The following is a 22,436-nucleotide window of genomic DNA, read 5'->3' as shown; positions in this document are numbered from 1 at the left end:
ATCCGTGCACCCCTGCAGAGAGGAGGGGAGGGCGGGGGAGTTCTGATACAGACTGGGGCTGTACTCAACAGACAGGGCAAACTGTGAGCCTAAATCCTCGGGGGGGGGGGGGGGCTCCTTGGTTGATTGTTGATGAGAATCTGCTGAAACTAGGCAAGAGCAGGAGGTTTTTCTGTGTCTGGAAACTAAAAATGTTTAAGCGGGGAATTCAAAGGATTATAAGACTGGAAGATGCACAAAGCAGACAGACAAGTTACATGGATTTTAATATTTTTCATTTGCAATCACTTTTTGCTATCTTTAAATACAGAAAACACTGTAATTCTTTTGTTTTTAACTCTGCAAAACACTTTTACTTGCTCTGTGTATGAGTGACATACCTCACCTTATTATAACTCATACTAAATTGAACCAAACTGCAGAGAGATGACTTCATACCTCCTCACATCACCTCCCTCAGAGGAAAACACCTTTTGTTATGGTTACATCCACCCCATCTGCTGTGAATTACCCTCGATGTCTCTCCCTCTCTCTCAGTTCTTTTCCTTCTCTCCCTGTCTGCTGTGATTGGTCAGTTTTGTGTCATTGTAACCGCTACTAGAGGCGGAGACACAGGCTGCCTGCTGTTTAACAGTGCTATAAAAACTCTGCTGCTCCTGGTCATACGACCGCCTCCCTGTCATCATTCACTACTCCAGAGCTGTGGACGAGTAACATTCAACCATGTGTAAGGGACTTGCAACACTTCCTGCAACATGCTTGAAAAGGTAAGAAAAGTGGATAAAATCACTGTCAGATTCCATCTTAAATAAACATGAAAACATCTGAGATTGCCAAGATTTACAGACTTTAATTTGTAATGGTAAGCTTGCTGTTTTAAACCAGTGGAAACAACAAAACAGTGACATGTTATAAACAAAAGGGGGCTGCTAATCACTTGCTTACATGAAGCAGATTGTCTTACAGGCATGCCTCAGTGTTGATATTTTTAATCCAAACAAAGTGCAGTCTTCTGTTACATTTCACTCTTCTTTCTCCTCACAGTGCCAAAGACATCAAGCACAAAATCAGCTTTCTGCTCCAGAAGCCTGAACCTCAAACGACGGATCAGAAACAGGCAAAAGAGAAGACTGGCAATGCCGCCGCTGCTGCTGCTGCAAAGAGGTCAGAGGAAGCTGGGTGTGTGGATGCTTTCTTGTATTGTGTTTGTTTTGACATCTCACACTGAGAAAATCAAACTTGAAGCAAAACAATCAGTGTGCATGCAACTTTGGGTATTTTTAATTTGCATTGAACAGCAGTCAGAGAGCATGCTCCTTTTTTAAAAAAATTGTTTTTTAACAGTCAATACCATGATAAATTATGAAAGAAGATTTCTGCTTTATGATGGAATTCCCAGGTATTCAGTAAAAGACAAATACAATGCAGTTTGGGACTAAAATAATTTTAATTTTATGCAATATTTTCATTATTGTTGAACACTTTATCCTCCGTTATCCAAGATGGATACATCACACCTTGAGAATTCTACTGGATTTAATCAATTGCAGTGTTAATTTAGTTGAATTTTGTTGTCTTTAACCATGTTATAGATCCATTTGGATGGGACTTTGTTATCAAAATGCTGCTATAAAGAAAATACTACATGGCTGCATTTGTTCACTTTAAGATGAGATGTTTTGTTTATTGCCAAAAAAAAAGCTGCTTATAACTTGACAATATCATCCATTATTTTAAGTTAGCTTTGACTTCAATTGCTGCAACAAAATGGCCTTAATCTTCAGACTACACACTTTTAAAATGACCCTGTAAACTAAAAATGGAGGATTTCATGGGCTATTTAATTTTAGACATTGTGCATCATTGTGCTTCTGAATGACCTGTTTGATTTTTCTGCATTTTCAAGGAGCCTAAGAGCTATGTGAAGTCAAAAATAATTTCCAGCTATATCATCCTATGCTGACTTGAATCTGAAGACTCCATATTTTCCTATAAAAACTGCTCAGTGTGGTCAAAGATAGAAGAATAAAGTTAGAGAGGAGGAGGATGGGTGCCGCAAAAATGATGTGATTAAAAATCCTTGATTAACCAGAGATGTTCATGTGTTTTGACTCACAATGAGTTAACAGGACATAAAACCCAGTTAAAGAACAGGTGTTTAAATACAATGGCCACATGTCACCTCAAATGTATTTCAACACCTGCTCTGACTATATGACTATAGCTGATGTTTACAGTGGGTGTGGCTAGGCCACAAATCTTTATTAGCCCTGATGAACACCTACAGGGTCCAAACATGTTGAATTTTTAAATGATTTGGACAATAGAATAAGGCTTTGAAGGATTTTCCTCCTCATTTTTACATTCTTTTTTTTTGCATTCTTGGAGTGCATGGTTTCCTCTCTTTATATGGGCATAAAAATCCACCAAGGTCACAGGAAAGGGCACAAAACTGCAGATCTTGGCTACTGCTGTTCTTCTGAATAAATTATTGGAGCTTTGTTGCAGGGTTTCTTTTCATTTTTGTGAGTTCTGTTTGAGGAAAGATGGAGGATGAATGGTTTTAACTTGAATGGCAAGCTTGAATGGATGCCATAATTGAAAATCAGCTTTAGAGAATGAGGAATGGATGACTTCCTGCTTGTTTCTTTTCAGCCTTTGGTTCTGGGATTCTTGCCTGGGTACTCATTGTACTGCAGGGGCTGTTGTGTGCAGGGTGCAAACTACCGGTATTTCAGAGCCAGATGGACCTCCCATGGAAGTATGATTCAGAAAATGTTGTGAGGTCTCCATTTGAATGGGTGTTGATGAGGACCGGGCCACTTGTGTTGTTTTAGTTCTTTGAAACGTGACTCGCACATTTACAACCTGAATTTTAAGGAGATGTTGCAATTACGATGGAAATAATGTGCGTGACTTGGCAGGTTCTGTTTTGCTTTTCAAGCTCATGAATGTGTCATTAGGCTGACATTGACTCCTGGAGTACATTGTACTCTGTTTTAGTTCCCATTGTAATGAAGCAACATTGCACCCAAAGGTGTGCTTTAATGGGATTGAGGTGAGGCAGTGATGTGTTCTGATGCTTTTCAGAGGCTGTGGGATTTTTCACCGTCTGTAAATACCTCACATGAACACGAACTGCTTTTCCAGCTCAGTCAGGTTACACCCAAGACATAACCTCAGAACTTTCATTTCTTCACTGGCAAATTCAGCTGAATAATAGCTGATTATAGAACAACTTAAAACAAAGTGAGGATTGATGCACTAGTTTCCTTTGGAAAATTTAAGATGATTATCTCAAATAATTTCCCCACAGTGTGTAACTGTTTTTATTGATCATACTTGTGTTGTTTTAACTTGCTCTAATTGTGTCTCTGTTGTATCTCGACATCATTGTAAATGGGGAAAACCTCAATGGTTTTTGAGAATTATATAAATGTTAAATAAATGAATGAATAAATAAATAAATAAATAAATAAATAAATAAAGTGTCAATCAATATAGATAGCTTCCATGTAAAGGGTCAAAATTTATGAAAAAAAAGATAAATGAATCTATAAGCAGTGAGTAAACTGTGCAAATTCTAGATGTCTGATTGACAAATCCTTGTTATATGCAGTTTTGCTGATGGCAGCCTACGTAGAAAGTTATATGAGGTCATTTTCTCTATAAATTGCCTCTTTTAACCCATTTATGCCACTTTCTGTGTTTCACCATTTTTTCACCCATATTCCCTCTTAACCCTTTTTTTTGCAACGTCCCATTTTTGCCTCTTTTAACCCATTGCATTTTCAGTTGCTTTTCACCATTTTCACCAAATTTTGCGCCCTGTTGCCTTTCCTAACCCTTTTACCCCATTTTTAACCAAATTTCACCATTTTCTACATATTTATACCCCATTTTTGCCTTTCTTAACCAATTTTTGCAGCTATTCACTCAGTTTTGCCTCTTTCAATCAATTTTCAATGCTTTTTAACTACTTTTCACCTTTTTCCAGCCAGTTTTGTCACTTTTTTTTAATCCATTTTGCAGTCACTGGGCCTCATTCACTTATAAATGCGTAGAAATGTTCTTACTCTGGGCATAAGTTCAGTGTATGCGCAAAATCACCGTCGGATTCAAGTGCGCACCGGCCAATTTTCTTCTCACCACCGTGCCTATGTTAGTGAATCAGAATCATTCAAATTGACAGGCTCGTGCCGGCAATCTGCATAAACCACACACCTATCTCTCTATATAAGGACATCCATTTGATGAATCAAAACGAGATCGGCGAGGAGGTTTGAAGTTGCAAGAGAAGGCCCCAAAATTTAAAGGAAGAAATTTTACAATGACGGAAACTGAAGTTACCGTGTCAGAGGTGGAGGCAAGGAAAATGACACTTTTTCGAAGCATTTCGACTGGAGTCTCGATGATAAACAAAAAAGTTTTGCTGCTTTTTTTCCTTTCCTTAACACATTTTTGCCTCTTTCAACCAAATTTTTGCAGCTATTTACCAATTTTTGCCTCGTCTTATCCATTTTTTAAGGCTTTATCACAGTGTTTCACCTTTTACCCACTGTTGCCTCTGTAACCACTTTTTACCCCCTTTTGTTGACCAGTTTTTGCGACTTTAAAACATTGTGCCATTGTTTTTCTTTTTGTAATTATTTAATTATTTTTACCTTAAAGTTTCTTTGTCTTTCTGTCTTATTTTCTGGCACCCTGACATTTGTGCAGATCATGGCGTTGGTATGATGTCTGAAGTCTTTTTCTAAATATTTAATTTAATTTGCCCATCAACACCTACAAAATGAAAGCAATTCTGTTTTCAGAAAATGGGTTTACAGTTTGAAAAATGCCATATTATACTATAGCATAAATAAAAATCATTGTTCCTTTGAAAATAGTGGTTTTTATTGAGGTTAAATATAAAATATGGTAATCACAGCTTAACATTCCAGACTGATTTTCCTGACCTCCATGGGCCCCTCGTTTGGCTGCACCCCAGCAAGCTCTCCCCTTTATCCACCTTTATGGCTGGCTTTGGTTTTGCCTTAGGTCTGTGTAACCTCGAACCTACAGACAAAGGCAAACTTTACCCCTCAGAAATATATCAATGTGCTGAAATGAGGCAGACTGCAAGCCCTATGATTGGTTGGCTAATTAGCACTGGGTTACTGCCAGTCTCTTAAGCTCAATGAGACAATTAGATTCACTTTCCAACCTCTGATGTCTCCTCTAATTTCTTTGTTGGGATAACTGCAGTTTAATGAACGGTTGTTCAATATATATCCTTTGAAAGTGGTGGTATAGTTTGCACACTGGTCATGTGTCACCATTAATTAAGTCTGTATAATAAATGCTTTTTTTCCTGCATGCATTCAGCACATTTAATTACACATGTGTTGTTTGTGTTGGATTGTAGCCTTAATGATGTGCTTTCCCTCTTGTTCTTTTATAAGCATGAAAACAAACCCTGACCTTTCCTTTCAGTCACATGTAACCTTTTCAGACAGGTTTTCAAAGCTCCATTCCCTGCTGGAACTGATGAGCATCTGTATCCATGCTTCCATTCACAACACAAAGACACACTGCTGGTTATAAATATACATGGCTCTTTTCTAATCTACACAGCTATTCATTATTTCCACTAATGTTGTTTTTCTCAGCTGTTGAAACCTTTAATATGGGCATCATTGTCCCGTAGCTTATGTTGTGTAAATGCCAGATGACGCACACTGTGTGTGTGTGATTAGATTTGCAGCCGTTATTGATCAGTAAATCGGTCCAGCTGGGATCTGCGGGAGCTGTGTTCATTGAGAGGAAAATGGGAACAGGAAGAACAAAGGAAAACCATTAAACAAAAGTCTTATTGTGAAGGAAAGGTATTTAGAGTTGGAGCCATTACCATTACCTTATTCAAGCTTGTTTAAAATCCATGGAAAATTCAATGCAAAAAACAAAACTGTGGATGAAACCTGATCAATAACATCATGCTTGCTCAGCCTCTGGGGAAGGAAATTTTTAACATAATGGAGTTTTACTTAGATCTAATTTTAAGATCTTTTTCTTTCCGTTGTCAGGGTTCCTTCTGCAGCTGAAGTGGAAAAATGGAAGGAGTCTTTCAGCAACGTGATGAGCAGTGAAAGTAAGTGTCTTGTAGTTGTTTCCAAAAAAACAAAAAACAAAAAACAAAAAAAACCAAAGGAAAAGCTGACCAGAAATGTTAAACACAGCAGCACAATTAAAGGCTCCAAATCCATGTCTTATTGCCATGTAAAGGTTGTCCAGAGGCTAAGTGGAAAAGTTTAAGAGCATAACAACTGTCTGTTAATGCCACATTTACATGATTTTTGGTTTAAAAAAGTTACCCATTCAGAAAAAAAAAATGACATGTACACAGATTAGAGAGAAAACAAAACAAAACCAAAAAAAACGCCATAGAGTCAGCCACAGGCCAGTTGAGTAGTAGTACGCTATTGCCTGTCCACAATCCCTCCAGCAATCAGAACAACCCCCACACCCCCTTTCTCCACCTTCCAGAAATATGTGCTGAAACAAGCGGCTCTAAGATCTTCCCCTCATGATGTCATGTGGGGAGTTAGCCCCGCCCCCAGGTTCAGTTGGCTCTCCCCGCTTGGAAAAAAGTTCTGCCCTGCCCTCCTGATCCTCCTGTAAGCTGGCAGCTGAAAGGAGGAATCAAGGGAGTGAAATCCATTTTCTGAGAGGGGCGGAGTCAGGAAGCTCATTAACATTTAAAGCCACAGACACTGAAACAGCTGGTTCTGAGACAGAGGGGTGTTTAGACATTCAAAAATCCAATACTGGAGTGTTTTTTCAGCAACAAACTTCACAGGCATGTTTGGGGACCTCTGAGACCAATATAAACTTGTCTTAAAAGGGTTCAATATGGGAGCACGGATGGTCGGATGGTTTGGAGCGCTACCCATGTGCACGGGCGGTCTGGGTTCGAATCCGGCCTGTCTCTCCCTGCTCTCTTCCCTGTTTCCTAGTCTATCCACTGTCCTTACTCTATCAAATAAAGGCATGTAAGGGCCCAAAATTAAATCTTTGAAAAGGGTACAATATGTGACCTTTAATATCGCTGTAGGCCCCTGGGTTACTAGCATTTTGGAAACCCCTCCAACCTTGGTGACTTAATGAAGCTTTACAGCTTGAAGGTTTACAATTTTAAAAAGTTTCTTTCAGCAGACTTTCAATATACACTTTATTCTTTTTCTTTATTCCCATTTTCTGAGCACCATTTGCACGTGAAAGCTTCATATTTTCATAGAGTTAACTCAGTCTTTGGCTAATGAAAAACACTAAACCATGCACAGAACTCTTGCACTTATTTAAAAACCCCCAAAGAATGAGTGTGTTCTCATAAAATACACTAAACATATAAACAGGAAGACCTCTTAACTTTTTTTTGCCAAATATATAATAGGACAATACACTTTTTCCCATCATGCTTAGTCATACTCAAGTGTAGCTGCCATGTTTTGTTTTAGTTTTTAAAAATGACATTTTTATGTTTGTTTATAATGTGTGATTTGGAATATCGTGATTTTAGGAGTTTATGTTGTTTATTATGACTATGTATAGATTTTTGTTTTACTTTGTCACACTGTCAATGAGGTTGCTGCATTTTGTTCTAGTCAGACAGTATTGCATGCATGAGGTTCCTGTGGAGGACTGAAACCATGACTTCTTCTTCATGGATATTCACTGGACCCATGTGCATAAATTTCCAGAAGCATGGTATTGGAACTTTACATAGCAAAAGAAATTGTTCTGGAACCTGTTTTCAATGCTTTTTTTCAGGTGCCCAAAATGCTGTTGTTTTAGAAGCAAAAACAGGGGTGTATACAGTGGGTGCCATTTTTTTTTTTTATCAGTCCTCCCCACCACTCAAACATCTTGAGTCTTCCAATGCATATATTTGCACCAACAAGACACAAGACCAATTTCTGCCTCTGCATGCAACAGCAGACAGTAAAGTATTCTTTCTTATTCTAAGAAAAGGAGCTGCCAGAATAGAGCTCACACAAGGCCAACAATACTGCATCCTAAATCCAAATTAAACCCAAAGGACCTTCTCAGAAAGCAGATGTTTGACTCATAGGCTCCCCAGCACAGTGTCTCCTGTGATTTATGGAAATAAGCACTTGGTATTATAGTCCTTGTGTGACATTGCAGCAGTCATGGGAATATTTCAAGGCAATGCCCTGACCTTTAAATTCCTGACTAATGGTTGCCAGGAAAGATTTGGCAACCCTGAAAGTGATGCCTAACAAGTTTTATGAAGGCACAAAATTAAAAATGATTGAACTGACACAAGAGACTTTTAAATTTGCACTTACTAAGCAGTAATATACAGGTTTAATCCTCTAATGCACTATTGTGTTCATAATAAAAGTATTTAAGGCTGCATTCAAGGTTACAGATACTAAAACAGTAAAATTAACACAATAGCAGGACGTAAGTGAAACAATATGTCATAAAAGGCAAGTTCTAAAAATGTTGATTTATGAGAATAGATAGCTGAACAGAGAAACTAAAAGAGGAACTATGGAGTAGTTAATGGTTAGTAAGAAACTGAGACATGTGGTCAGAATGGATTTGGACCAAACAAGATCTCAGCATTATTGCTATTAAGTTTGAGAAAGTTTTAAAGAAAGGAAGATGACAGAGAAGTCTGAGAGGGAAGATGAAAAGAAGGTGGAGTTTGATTTGGAGAAAAGAGAGAGCTTAGTGTAGTCTGCATCACGAGGAAAATGAAACCAAATTCCCTGAAAATATGACCAAGAGGTGGGAGATAGACACTGACACAGAGAGGACCCAGAAAAGAGCCCTGAGGAACACCAGGAGTTACAGAAAGCTGTTCACGATATTATAGCAGACTTAGGACATCCACTGGGAAAACATACATGGTGTCACCCAACCTATCATCGCAACTGATACGATGACATTGGGCCAAAGAGGGGCGGAGCTAGATGATACAAGGGAGTAAGACTGTAAAAAAACACTGTATTTGTGTGTTTATTTTGTCCATATTTTGTCTGTTCTCTCAAAGCTTATGCCTCCCATAGCTTACAAACCAAAGGTTGCAATATCACTGGCTACAGTAGGGGCAGTGTTGAGTAGAATATCCAACAGTTCTAATCAGAGAAGCACAATATAACAAATAAAAATCTGTTGAAAATTGGAAATATTGTTCAAACTTTCTGAGAAATATTACCAAATATAGTTCTAACTTTTGAAAAACTACAGACATACAGTGCATTCAGAAAGTATTTAGACCTCCTTCACTTTTTTCAATTTTGTTATGTTGCAGCCTGATGCTACAGAAGAAAAAAAGATTTTCATTAATCTACAGAATTTCAAATTTTTTGGCAAATTTATTAAAAAACAAAACAAAACAAAACAAAAAACAAAAAGTCAAATTGGTAAGGTATTAAAACCCTTTGCAAAAACACTTGAAATTAGCTAAGGCTCCTCCCATTACTCTCAGTCGTTGCTGAGATGTTTCTATACCTTGATTAGAGTCCGCCTGTGGTAAATTACATTGATTAGAAGTTATTAGGAAAGGCACACACCTCTCTATAGAAGGCCTCACAGCTGATAATGCATATCAGAGCAGTAACCAAGCTATGAGGTCAAAGGAACTACCTGAAGAGCTCAGAGACCGGATTGTTGCAAGGCACAGATCTGTGAAGGCTAGAAAAAGATTCTGCTGCACTGGAGGTTCCCAAGAGCACAATGGCCTCCATAATTCTTAAATGGAGGAAATTTGGCACAACCAGGACTCTTCCAAGAACTGGCCAAAGTGAGCTACTGGTGGAGAAGGGCCTTAGTAAGAGAGGTGACCAAAAACCTGATGGTCAATGGCTGAGATGCTGTGTGGAGATTGGACAAAGATCCACATGGACAACCATCATTGCAGCCCTCCACTAATCTGGCCTTTATTGCAGATTGAAATTTACAATTACTGGCTTGGAGGTTGGAAAAAAAAAAAAAAACTTTATGTGAAAGTCAGGCAGAGCAGCAATAAAGGAGCTGAGTAGCTTCTTGTGAGACAGCTGCTTCTAGTGCAGTGGGTCAACGACCCAAAAGTCCTGCAGAGCTGTTTTAGTGGCCTATTGTGCCTAGTAAAAAAAAATATGGGTGAGTAAAACTGTGAAGCAGTTTCTAAACATGAATATTCTGTTCATGGTGTGGAGATTTGTGCCAATTTTTTCCAAATGAAATAAGAAGAGTTCATTTGTTATAAAGATGGAAACATAAAGATAATGTTTCTACTGTATGGTGGACTGATCTGAACTGGCGTTGTGGTGGAAATGCTGCTCTATATACAAACCCACAGGCTCTCGGAAGCATTCTCAGGGTCTGCTCCTCTGCTACGTGTCTCAAGGCACTACTCATCAGCCCCACAGGGCGCGCTGACCAGTGCACACTGTGCATGTGTTTGTGTGTGTATATTTATACATATATAAGCCCTGTGAGAGCTGCACTGTGCGAGTCAGGGGGAGCAACGGCCTTGAGGGGAGCAGCTGAGTTGTGGCCTGCTATGTTCCATGACCCCCACCACTGAACTCCATCTTCTGTCGTGTCTTCCTTCTGCTTTCCCGTCTTCATCTGCCAGCTCTCATTGGTCTGATCTCATGTTTATCTTAGTCTCCTCCATCTGTCTTCTGCAGAAGTTTATCACTTTGATAAAATTATATAACTCCCATAAAGGCTCAGATCTGCTCTTTCATTAACTGCCATGACTATTGGAAGTCACTTATCTTTTGTATCTAAAAAGACCGGATGAGATGCTTTCTGCTGGGTTTTATTTCATTATTTTCTTGGCAAAATGTAATAACTCAGGATAATTACACTGCGTTCATGCTTTTAAGAATTACCCTGTGGGTGTTTCATTTCCTTTGGGAAGATGCACAAGCAGAGACACTCTTATCCACCAGCTAATCTTTTAACTCCTTTTTCTGGCTATACTTTTGAACCATTTTCTAACCAGTTTAAACCAGTTTGTGATCAAAATGCAAAACCTGTCAGTGCTTTCATCCATTTGTAAAGGTTTGTGAAAATACAAATGAATGGAGTATAGGATGTTGGCAGAGGACTTCCAGATAGGGGACAGGTCCATCCAGCCTCGCTTATTGTGATGGGAAATCCATCTCTTTTCACAGATCTGGATCTTTTGACTCAGTTCAGTAATAAGAGCTGGTTTATTGACTCCCAAATGACTCTTCATTTGGTTCTAGTTTAGCTTTAAAATGTGTTTAAAATAACAAAACTGATGGAATAAAAGGAAACTCCAGGGCTCCAGGCTTAAAAAAAACTGGCTCTTGTGTGAACGACACATCCTTACTTTCTCACTTACCCAAAAACTGGTTATTAGTACATCACTGTTTCCATTGAAAGAATTTTGACCATGTTTAGTCAGCATCCTTGTACTCTTCACTTGACCATTAATGCACATAGACTGTATATGGTAGCTATATATCAGGCATGTACAGCCCATTTCAAGTCCACAAATTCTCTTTTGGATTGAGCTTGAGTCTGGGCTTTGACTAGGCCACTCCAGAACTTTGACCTTTTTGTCGTTAAACCATTTCTGTGTAGCTTTTGCTGTATACTTCAGGCCATTGTCTTGCTGGAAAATAAATCTTCTCTCAAGCTGTAGTTATCTTACAGACTGAATAAGATAGTCCTCCAGAGTTTTCCGACATTTTGCCATATTCATTTTACCCAATACAAGCTTTCCAGGGCCGGCTGCCGAGAAGCATCCCAACAGCTTGATGCTGCCATTAGTGATGGGAAGCCGAGCCGAGCCAAAAGAGCCCGCTCTTTTCAGACAGCCGGCTCTTTTGGCTCGGCTCCCAAAGAAGAGCCGGCTCTTTCAACTCCCGAACGGCTCTTTTTTAGGATCTTTTGTAGCCCCATATTTTACCTTAACTTTGCAAAAAATAATGGTTAGTGTGTTGAAAACCCTTTTGCCTTCAGTGTTTTTATGAGAAGCCTTATAATTGCCTGATTTTGTGCATTTATTCTGTGATAGTCACTCCCATCTCAGCTGATGAAGCTTGTAACTCCTTCAGAGTAGTCATACAGTAGATGTCTTGGTGGCCTTGCTCATTAGTCTCCTTCTTGCCCAGTCACTCACCTTGTGTGGTGGGCCTATTCTAGGCAGAATTACACATGTACCACATTCCTTACAAGTCTTGATGATGGATTTAACTGAGCCCTGGGGGACGTTCAGTGCCTTGGAATCCTTTTTTTTGTATCCATCCACTGACTTACACTTTTCAATAAGCTTTTCCCTGAGTTGCTCGGAGTGTTCTTTTGTCTTCATGGTGTAATGGTAGCCAGGAATAATGATTATCCAGTGACTGGACCTCTCAGACACATATGTTGTTATACTACAATAACTTGAGACCCATTCACTGCAGTCAGGTGATCCCCATTTCACTAAATATGAGAGTGTCAGTGGGCTGGGCCTCTGTTGAATAAGGTCAGTCTCTTTAAAGGGGGTGAACATTTATGAAGTCACTTAATTTACAATACATATTTTAATTTAGCTGACATTACTTTGTAGGAATCTGTTTTCACTTTGAAATTAAAGAGGATTTTTTTGTCAAAAAAGCCAAATTACATTGGCCATGATTAATGAATAAAATCAATAAATGGGTAAAACATTCAAGGGGGTGAATACTTTCATGCGTGCTGTATTTCTGTTGATGTCAAAGAGTTAATAATGCTTAGATACTGCAAAAATAAGTGTTTCACCTTGAGACATTGATTTTAATTGTGCAGTTTATATCAAACATCAACATATTTATTCATCCGTTTGTTTCAGTGGGTCGTGAAGTCTTCACCAGCTTCCTGAAGTCAGAGTTCAGTCAGGAGAACATGGACTTCTGGGTCGCCTGTGAGGACTACAAGAAGACCGATCCGTCCAAGCTTACAAGCAGAGCCAAGCAGATCTACAAGCAGTATGTCGAGGCAGACGCTCCCAACGAGGTAACAATATTCATCAGAAGTATGCTTTCAGAGGCCAAAAACAACTTCTTTAAGCACAATTTGCAGATATCACAGCCATAAGCAGCACTTCTGCAGTATCTTAATTGTCCTTTCACGCTCTCTGTGTAATCAAAGGTCAACTTGGATGCAGCAACCAGAGAAGAAACGCAGCAGAACGTGGAGAACGCCTGCCCGTCTTGTTTCGACGAAGCCCAGAAGATGATCTACACCTTGATGGAGAAAGACTCGTATCGGCGTTTCCTCCAGTCCAAACTGATCAAAGACCTCTGTGAGTCACAGAAAAGTGCTGCTGATGAGAAGAAGAAGAACTGTGAGCGTGCAGAGAGCAGGCATGCTGTAACAGGAGGCGCTTAAAGACGACGGGGAGAGAGAAGACTTGAGATGGTGCCAAAGATGAAAATAACTGAGAGGGCAGACGATAGTTAACCTTTCTGTGTCCAGTGTTAATAGAGTAGGAAAACTGTGGTTCAGAAGGTGACTTTAAAGGTAAATGTGAAATGTGATTAAGCCTTTGTCCCTTGTAGTTTCTCCATGTGACATCGATTCACAGATGTACTTAGAGTAGAGTAAATAAGGTTTGATGTGCTAATATGCCCACTTCAGAGCAGCTTTTCCATTTCTGCCTTACCATGAAATTCCATGCAGTTACACATTTAAATGTTTACATGGACTACTTGAATGTCAAATAGCTATTGTTGAATATATTATTACTATTATTGTTATTATTTTGAGGTTGTGTATTGCAGAATATTTTGAAGTGTTGCATTATAAAGCTCAGCTTTTGCTTGTCTGTTTGCAGAATCAGGCATAGTTTTACTGACACAAATTACCAAAACTTCAACTTGTGAAAATTGTTCAACATCAAGCAAAATGTCATGTTCTATAGGCTGTTTGCAATCATGTGATCCAGAATGTCTAGGGACCAGGAAGTGGAGGTTAGCCATAAGGAAGAATGGGAATGGAGGAAAGTGGGACGATCTAAATGGACCTATACGCTGCAATCATCATATAAAATCGACATATATTGAGTACAATCCCTACACTTTACAAAAATATATTGTTTTAGTTGAGCAGTTGAGCAGATTTACCTGGTGTGATGGTGAAAAATATCACAAATTACTCAGTCCAGTCCTACGTCTCAGCATACAGCATCATTTGTCAGATGAAGGGCGACAAGAGTCGAGAGAGAGAGGCTAGCTGAACCCTTAACAAAAAAAAATCCTCGATTTGCATCAACTATCAACCTAGTAAATCTTGTGAAGCAAGCGACCACGTGATGATGAGCCTGTCTTTCAAAACATCTCTTTTATATTAGCTGCGGTAGCTAGCTCCTGTTTGTGTGCCAGTTTCTTTTCCTCCACCCTATTTAATCCGCACTTAAAAGCCAAACTGTTACCAAATGAAGAGCCGTTTGGGAGCCAAACAGCTCCACTAAGCTGAGCCAAATGATCCAGACCTTTCTAAAGAGATGAATCCCCTGTCACAACAAGCACTGTACCAAACTGTAGTGAACCAAGCCAGACCACTTTGTGGAAACAGACCAAACATTACTGTGATGTGACATAACTGTATAGGCTTTAAACTGAGGCTTTTGCTTATTCCCACCTGCAGTTGTGTTTATTTTTGCAATTTGAACATTTGGCATATAGCTTAACTTACAGCCTTTTGTTAATGTTTCTCTATGCGGAAATCACGTTGTGTCCCCTAAAGGGAGTTCTCTGCTGCTATGTTATGCCAAGTGTAAAGAACCTAACAGAAAGATTTTCATCAAAAGACTGTTTTCTCAAAAGAGCTACAGTTTTAGACACAAGTAAATGGTATTCTGCAGTTGTCAGTGTTGTGCTTTAACAGTCTCATAAAGAAAAAATAAGTTGAACAAAACAAAGCAAACCAAGGAAAACTACAGTTAACCATTCTTTAAAAATCGAGATTCTAAATCAGTCTGCATTTTAGGCTCTCCTAGGGGGATAAAGGTGTGAAATGTCCTTCTGTGAGATGATTTCTGTCAGGTTCAGCAAAGTCTAAAACATGCAGCTGTGTAGATTTTTAAGCTACATGGGGAGTTTGCACACCTGCTGCCTATAATACAGTAATGGAGCTCTCAGTAAGCAGTGACTGTTTTAGAGTGCAGACTCACCTTCCAAACCTTTCTGGTTGATCAATGCATTTCCACAGCAAACACTCTGGTCGAAGTGCAGCTCTCCTCAGCCCACTGCTACCAAAACAATTTCAGCTAGTTTTAGTTTTTTTGGAGTTGTGATAGAAGAAGCTGCATTTGGAGTCATGACTTGGACTCAGATTGATATACAGGAAGCAGTAAACTAGGCACTAAAGTAGGCTACAACTTCTACAAAGGATTGTGAGGTATTGCTGATAAGAACACATTTTGATAATTAAGACATCAAAATTGAAAATAAAATAAAAATTGCATTACCAAAATTCCAGTATTGAAAGTCAAATGATTTAATAAAACCCTGTATATGCTGAAAAGCTTGATAGTTGTTGTGTTATTTACAGTAGGTCTATCAAACAATCTTTTTTTGCAATTAATCTCAGAAATTTTGTAGCTCATTGCAATTGATTGCAGTTCTTTTTGCTACATTTTGAAATCCCATTTGCATCTTAAACTGCTCTTAATTAATTTAGATTTATTGTACTGTCTTAAACCAGGGGTCAGTGACTTCCTGTTTGGATACAGACCTGCTTTTATTTTAAAAGGAAATAAGGTAATTTAGGTAGCTCTTACAGCATGAACTTAAGCATAGAAAAAGGAACTTGTGATGGATTGAAATGGAAGTGAGGAAATTATGAAAGTCAAATGTTGGTTAGTGCAAGATGCAGATGACTTGTGACCTGTCCTCTGAGTGTCTGTGAGGGCTTTTTTTTTTTTTTTGGGAAATGATACAACAAAATAATACAGTACAGTGCTGTGGATGCAAGGAGACTTTGCAGTGATTTAACAGGAAGAATTCCATTCAAGTTTAAATTAAGTGCACTAATTTTGGCCCTTAATTATTCACAATAATGCTTTGGCCCTGACAGTTATCTCACTAAACTACATATAAGTTCCATTCCACCAGCTAATCCAGACAGAATCTTATTTCATCTGTCTTATTTTAAGTGTAAAACTGAGGCCTGAATTAACTGCTAATTGCTTGTAGTGAGTGAACATATCTGCCAATGCAGCTAGCCTCAGATATCACAGTGTATTTGCATTAAACGAGCCAAGTTATCCACTTATCCATTTGATTTAGTTAAAGCTACAGCGTCATTAATTTATATTTATGTTCACATTAGCTTTAGAGTTGTTATTTACAGAGCAGGATGGATTTTGTTGGTGTCTTTATTCTCTTTCCACTGTACATCTCAAAGAGTCAGCATGGCATATATTCATCTGTGTATATACACCATTAAAACATGATAATGCCAGCTCTATTTATGTCAAGTAAGACTTTAAGCAAGCTTTAATGTTTCTGCGATGATTTACAGCATCATTTTGATATCAAGCAGCTGCAGAAAAGGTCAAATCCTAATTTATTCCATTGATTTTTTCTTTTTTACATTTCCTCCATAAACCACACTGTTGTATTGATGTGTTAATGCATGTTATTTATGCAGGACACTGACAGAATGCAAACATTTCTTTATTTAGTCGATAAAAGCTGTGATGGTAGAAAACAAGATATTGTGTCTAGATATTTATCAAACAATGCTATATTGTCACATTTATATTGTCATGTCATATCTGTGACTATCAGAATAAAGTGAAGTTCTGGGGGATCTGAATCTGTCCTGTGTCATTATTCATGGTGGCTCTAGTCCAGAGGTCACATTAACTGAATATTCTCTGTCACTGACGCATGTTTTTTGAAGGATGACGGAGAATTTGTGGGCTGTCCGTCATTTTGATGGACTGGAATGATGAGGATGAACCTGCATTTCAGCGCACACACAGAAACAGTTGCATGGACCTTTTCCATTTTGCACACATGGACTATCAAGGAGGTTTTTTAATCTATGAAAATATCTTGTAGCCAGTTGGCTCCCTCTCTCACTGACATGAGAAATTTCGTATAGGTCCAAGTGGGTGATTGATGATTCAAAACAGTTCCCGCTGCTTCCACCTCGCTTGCCCACCACCGCCTGACCCTCCTCTCTCTCTCTCCGTCGCACTGAAACCTCACTTTAAACACCAAAGTTTACTCATTTATTATATGGATATCAAACATTAAAATATAAAACAGAGATGGGTGAATGATGATTCAAATCAGTGCCTGTTGCTTTATTCTCTCTTGCTTGCTCACCCCCGCCCAACCACTCCTCATCTCTCCCCCTCTCTCGCACCAAGACCTGACTTTAAACACCATAGTTTGTGAATATATAATGTAGATATCAACCATGGAAACACACGGGCTCTACAGACGGTTCCTTTGACCTCATGGCTTGGTTTTTGCTCTGATAAATTGTCAGCTGTGAGGCCTTTCCAGATCTTGTCCAATCATCTAATTTAACACAGGTGCACTCCAGTCAAGGTGTAGAAACATCTCAGCAATGATTGAGAGAAACAGGAGGAACCTGGGCTAAATTTCAAGTGTCTTTGCAAAGTGTCTGAATACTTATGTAAATGGGATATTTCAGTTTTTACTTTTATTTATTTGCAAAAAATCTAAAATTCTGTTTCACTTTATCATTACATGTTACTGAGTATAGATTAAGGACAGTATTTTCCCCCCCGACAATATAATCAGGCTGCAACATAACAATATTAAGAAAAAGTGAAGGGGGTCTAAATGCTTTCTGAATGCTCTGTATTTCCATTTTGTTTTGTATTTCTTCTCAATTATACTAATTGTTTCCCATTTTAGTGGTTATACTTCAAGACTAACTTCAAGACACCTGGGTCTGCAATGGCGCCCTTTTCAAACACTCCCATTAGGTCATAGTAAAACTTTATACAAGTCATGCCCACTATTCCAATAATTAAACATTTAACCCTCAAGCCAAGGTCAGGCTATGTACGTATTATAAGCAAGATTACAGTCTGATCAACAGTTGCAGGGTTTCAGAGGGGCTTTTCAAAGGCATATGGAGTTTTTTTTTTTTTTTAAATAGCCATGTTAGAGAGGCTGTAAAGCTTTGCTCCCAAGTGTTTCATAAACACAGTAGGGCAAATGTGATGAGAACAAATCTGGGGTTCCTCCTCAAAAAGAATCGAGCATCCAACACCTTAAAGACCTTGTTAAGTCAAATCCAAAATTTGTGTCCTAACACTCAAGAAATGTTGGAATAAGGTTGCTGTAAACATGTGAAAACATCTACACGTGACTGAATTTTGAATTGAGACCATTAGAAAGTTTTTCACCTCTTTCCTGGCTTGGTTTCATGTGGGTGAGGCCAATATGTGGGTCATGAGCCCACGATGGGGAATGAACCCGCCCCCTAACACTACAATACAAAACCTCAGAGTAGTTAATCTCAGTCCAGTCTATTGTTAGCTGATGCCACTGCCTTCATTGAAAGTTAACAGTAAGTTAAATGCTGTTTTTCTGTTCATTGTGAGGTAAATTTTGCCAAATCTATCAGCCATAGTGATCTATGGATCATTTTAAGCATCATAACAGAGATTTGAACCAAACGGACTATGTCTCTCCTTCTAAGGTCAACAAAGGTCAAGGGGCAGGCTGATGGCGTGAGTGCTCTACTCCATTCAGATTGTGTGTTTAAATCTGAGTGGACTGTATTTCTCCTGAGTGGATGTGGCTTCAGCTCATTCAACAGACACGCCCACAACATCCTGGAGCAGATTTTACTGCCTAATTTCTCATGACTTTTAAGATTAATTGTATAAACTTTGAGATGTTTTATTTGACTGAAATTTGACCTGGGGATTCATAACACAGTCATCTGTCATACAACAAGATTTATTTTCACTTTACAGGGTCTTTAAAATATTCACCAACCGGCCAAGATTGATGGAAATTGTGGTTGGATAACATTGATAACATTTCACTCACCTTCACCTGGTAGTCATTTTACGTAGCTGCCCTTGAATGCATTGAATTGCCTCCTTCAGTTAGCTTATTGAGTATTGTCCCTCTGATTTGTTTTTAGATTTTTCTTTCCAATCGCCATCCTGCATGTGTCATATCTATTGGAGGAAACTTCCGTTTTTCAGTCCTTGACTTCTACTGTCTCTGCTGCCCGGAAGCAGACCTCAGGACCAGGAGGATAAAGGCTGTTTACTGCTGCTGTATTCAAGCTCACAGCCTAATAGAATGTCTTTTCCAGGACATGCTGTAAAGACTGTGACGCACACTTAAGTGCACTGAAATGTATTCATCTGCACACCTAGCTTTAACAGACTGGGATACAAAAAGTACAGATAAGAAGGTTGTGTACTCTGACCTCGGCTTTAAACAAAGACTTTATCCTTGTTCGGCTGTCATCAATAATATTCAAAATGATAGTTAACTAAAAATAAGCACGTTATTATGGCCATGAGGCCGAAACGTGTGATTCCTTAAATGTGTAAAAACCTCTTACATAATCCCAACACAAGTCCTACTATCTCTTTGCTATCACAGTAATCATCAGACATTAAAGAGTCTCTGTAATCTCCGGCTGTGGTTATAAACCGCCCGCAGATCATGAATCAGACCAAAATTAACTTCTAATGACCAGAGGATAGTCTGGACGAGAGATGGCGAGCTTTTATCATGTCCAGACAAAATGTAAACTCTCAACTTTATCACATTTATCGAGGAAATTTCAGCCCCTCTGCCCTCAACATCTGCCGTCTCTGTGGTCTTGAGGACCAGGAAGTAAATCCCTGCTTTATTCATGCTCACAGCCTGACATCAGGACTTTTTAAGGACACACATTTAGGTCTGTGACTCACACTTCAGTTGTTTAAAAACTGATATGTATTCATCTGCACGTGCGGCTTTAACAGGCAGAGTCAGGGGGGAATGTGACTAAATATTTTCTCTCTCTTACATGGAATAAAAGGATAGTTGGATGTTTTTGAAGTGTGGTTATGTAAGGTACCTTTAAACAGTAGATATTAGGGGGGTACCGGTACACAGAGGTCATGGTTTGGTTCAACAGGGGAAAAAAGCAAGTCCTGAACTTCTGTTTCTAGCTTTCTATCATTTGTTACTTTTAACTGACAGTCATGTAGGTTACAGTTTGTCCCATCAGTTCTATTTAAAGCTGCCTGTGCTATCTGTTTGTTTTGCATATTTGTTGAACTTGAATGTTCAGATCATCAAAAAGATTTTATTATTAAACAAAGATAAACTGAGTAAATACAAAATGTAGTTTAAAATGATTAAATAAATTTTTTAAATTCAATATCAGCCGCCACACTCGGGCCTGATTACTACCAGACAGGTTGAATCCAGAAATCCCTAAAATAGAACCAGTCTGACAAAGTGAACCAGGCCAAAAGATCTCAAAAAGCAACACATTATGGTGCCGTCTAAAGAAATTTGAGATTAGAAACAAATTCATTGACATCTATTAGTCTGGGAAGAATTAAAAAACTATTTCTAAGGCTTTGGGACTCCAGTGAACCACAGTGAGAACCAGTGACATCCACAAATGGGAAAAACTTGATACAGAAGTGAGCCATCCAAGGAGGGGCCAAACTGACTCCACTGATGACTCCCCCAGGAGGTCCAGAACCCAGAACAATATCTAAAGACATGCAGGCTTGACTTGACTCAGTTAAGGTCAGAGTTCACGATTTAACAACAAGAAAGAGAGTTCCAAGACCCAAACTACTGCTGAACAAAAAGAACACAGAGGCTCGTCTCTTATTGGCTCAAAACATCTTGATGATCTTTTCAGGAAAATATTCTGTGGACTAATGAGACAAAAGTTGAACTTTTTGCAAGGTGTGTGTCCTGTTGGTTCTGGAGTAAAACTAACAGCAAAGAACATCATACCAACAGTCAAACATGGTGGTGCTAGTGTGATGCTGCTTCAGGACCTGGACCTCTTGCCGTGATATACGGAACCATGAATGTCTGGCAATCACTTTGTGACCTCAAGTTCAAGCACACTTGGTTTATGCAGCAGAAAAACGATCAAGAACACACCAGTTAGTCCACCTCTGAATGACATGAAAAAATAAAATTAAGGCTGTAGAGAGCCCAAGTCAAAGTCCAGATTTAAATTCAAATTAGATGTTGTGCATGACATTAAACAGGCTGTTCATGCTTAAACTCTCCAATGTGGCAGAAATAAAACAATTCTGCAAAGACAAATGGGCCAAAATCCCCCCCCCCCCAGAGATCTGTAAGACATATTGGCAGTTATTGAAAATGCTTTCTAGCAGTTGTTAGCACCAAGGCTGGAACAACCAGTTTTTAGGTTTAGGGGTAGGTTTGGATTGTCCCTTGGTAAACGAAACCATTATTCAAAAACAACATTTTGTATTTACTCAAACAAAGATCACTAGGAAGGTTTACTAGAATAAAGATCAAGCATTAAGGTAGCTTTCAAACTTTAGAAGATGTGACCCATACCCATTTCAATAGCAAGCACAAAGTTTTGCTCTTTCTGTTCTTTCTTGCACAAATCTGCCCCGTGATGCTAACAAAATCTTTACATTAAATAAAAGATAACACTTCTAATGCAATTCACCTGCCTTTCTGTGTAAATGTCTTTATGCCATACAGGACATAAAGGGACAATCCACTGTATTGATGTCAAAGAGAAACCCATCTCCAGCCTCTTCTGTGGGCTCTATAATATACAGAGCTTGTGTTTGTGCCATTGTCCTTGCCTACAGCTGTGATATTAGCCAGACTCTGTTCAGACTGGGACTCTCAGATCTGATGGGGGTTTTATTCGACATTAACCTGTTTACAATTCCGTGCTCTCTCCTGTCTTTCCTGCACAGAGCCGCTGTGAGGCCTGATAATTAAAACCTGACAGGAGGTTCTGGTGATCTAATCAGATCATGCTTGCAGAGAAGCACGTACACACTGACACAATCACTGGCAAATGCTACTTAATGCTCACACGTGACCATGCAAACACTCCCAAAAGCCCTGTACATATATCCCTGGGGCTGCACGTCTGGATCTCTGCTGTGTTGCCTTGATGAGTTTGGATAATAAAGACCCGATGGCTGAAGGGATTAATTTCACTGTGGTGTCCGTTTCATTTTGTTACGATCTTGGATTTGTTGGTTCTGTTGCTAACAGGCCTAAGCAGGTTGTAACAGTAGTGACATGCTTTATTCTGATGATAATTCATCACTTATTGAGCCATCAACGAAAATCATATATCTAAAGTAGTTTTCAGAATTAGTTTTATTTGTTTTACTCTGGATGTAATAGGACACACACCTTTTGACAAGTTCAACTTTTGTGAAATCAGTCCACAGAATATTT

General features: G+C 38.9%; 1 protein-coding gene across 2 annotated transcripts; it reads left to right on the top strand.

Annotated features, from left to right (window-relative positions):
- The first annotated feature begins 674 nt into the window (after window positions 1–674).
- On the top strand, window positions 675–16,803 carry rgs4 (regulator of G protein signaling 4). 2 transcript variants are annotated; one of them, XM_041792099.1, is made up of 5 exons: window positions 675–767; window positions 1,045–1,164; window positions 6,066–6,130; window positions 12,848–13,011; window positions 13,147–16,803. In XM_041792099.1, exons 1-5 carry the CDS (start codon window positions 724–726, stop codon window positions 13,384–13,386), a joined length of 633 nt encoding a protein of 210 aa, XP_041648033.1. In that variant the 5' UTR covers window positions 675–723; the 3' UTR covers window positions 13,387–16,803. The 2 variants fall into 2 exon arrangements, with proteins under 2 accessions (XP_041648033.1, XP_041648032.1); XM_041792098.1 differs by having other exon boundaries at window positions 1,045–1,179.
- The last annotated feature ends 5,633 nt before the right edge of the window (window positions 16,804–22,436 follow it).

This window comes from Cheilinus undulatus, linkage group 7 (assembly GCF_018320785.1).
Source record: "Cheilinus undulatus linkage group 7, ASM1832078v1, whole genome shotgun sequence".
NCBI classification, from domain to species: Eukaryota; Metazoa; Chordata; class Actinopteri; order Labriformes; family Labridae; genus Cheilinus; species Cheilinus undulatus.
This window is presented reverse-complemented; position numbering and strand designations above follow the sequence as displayed.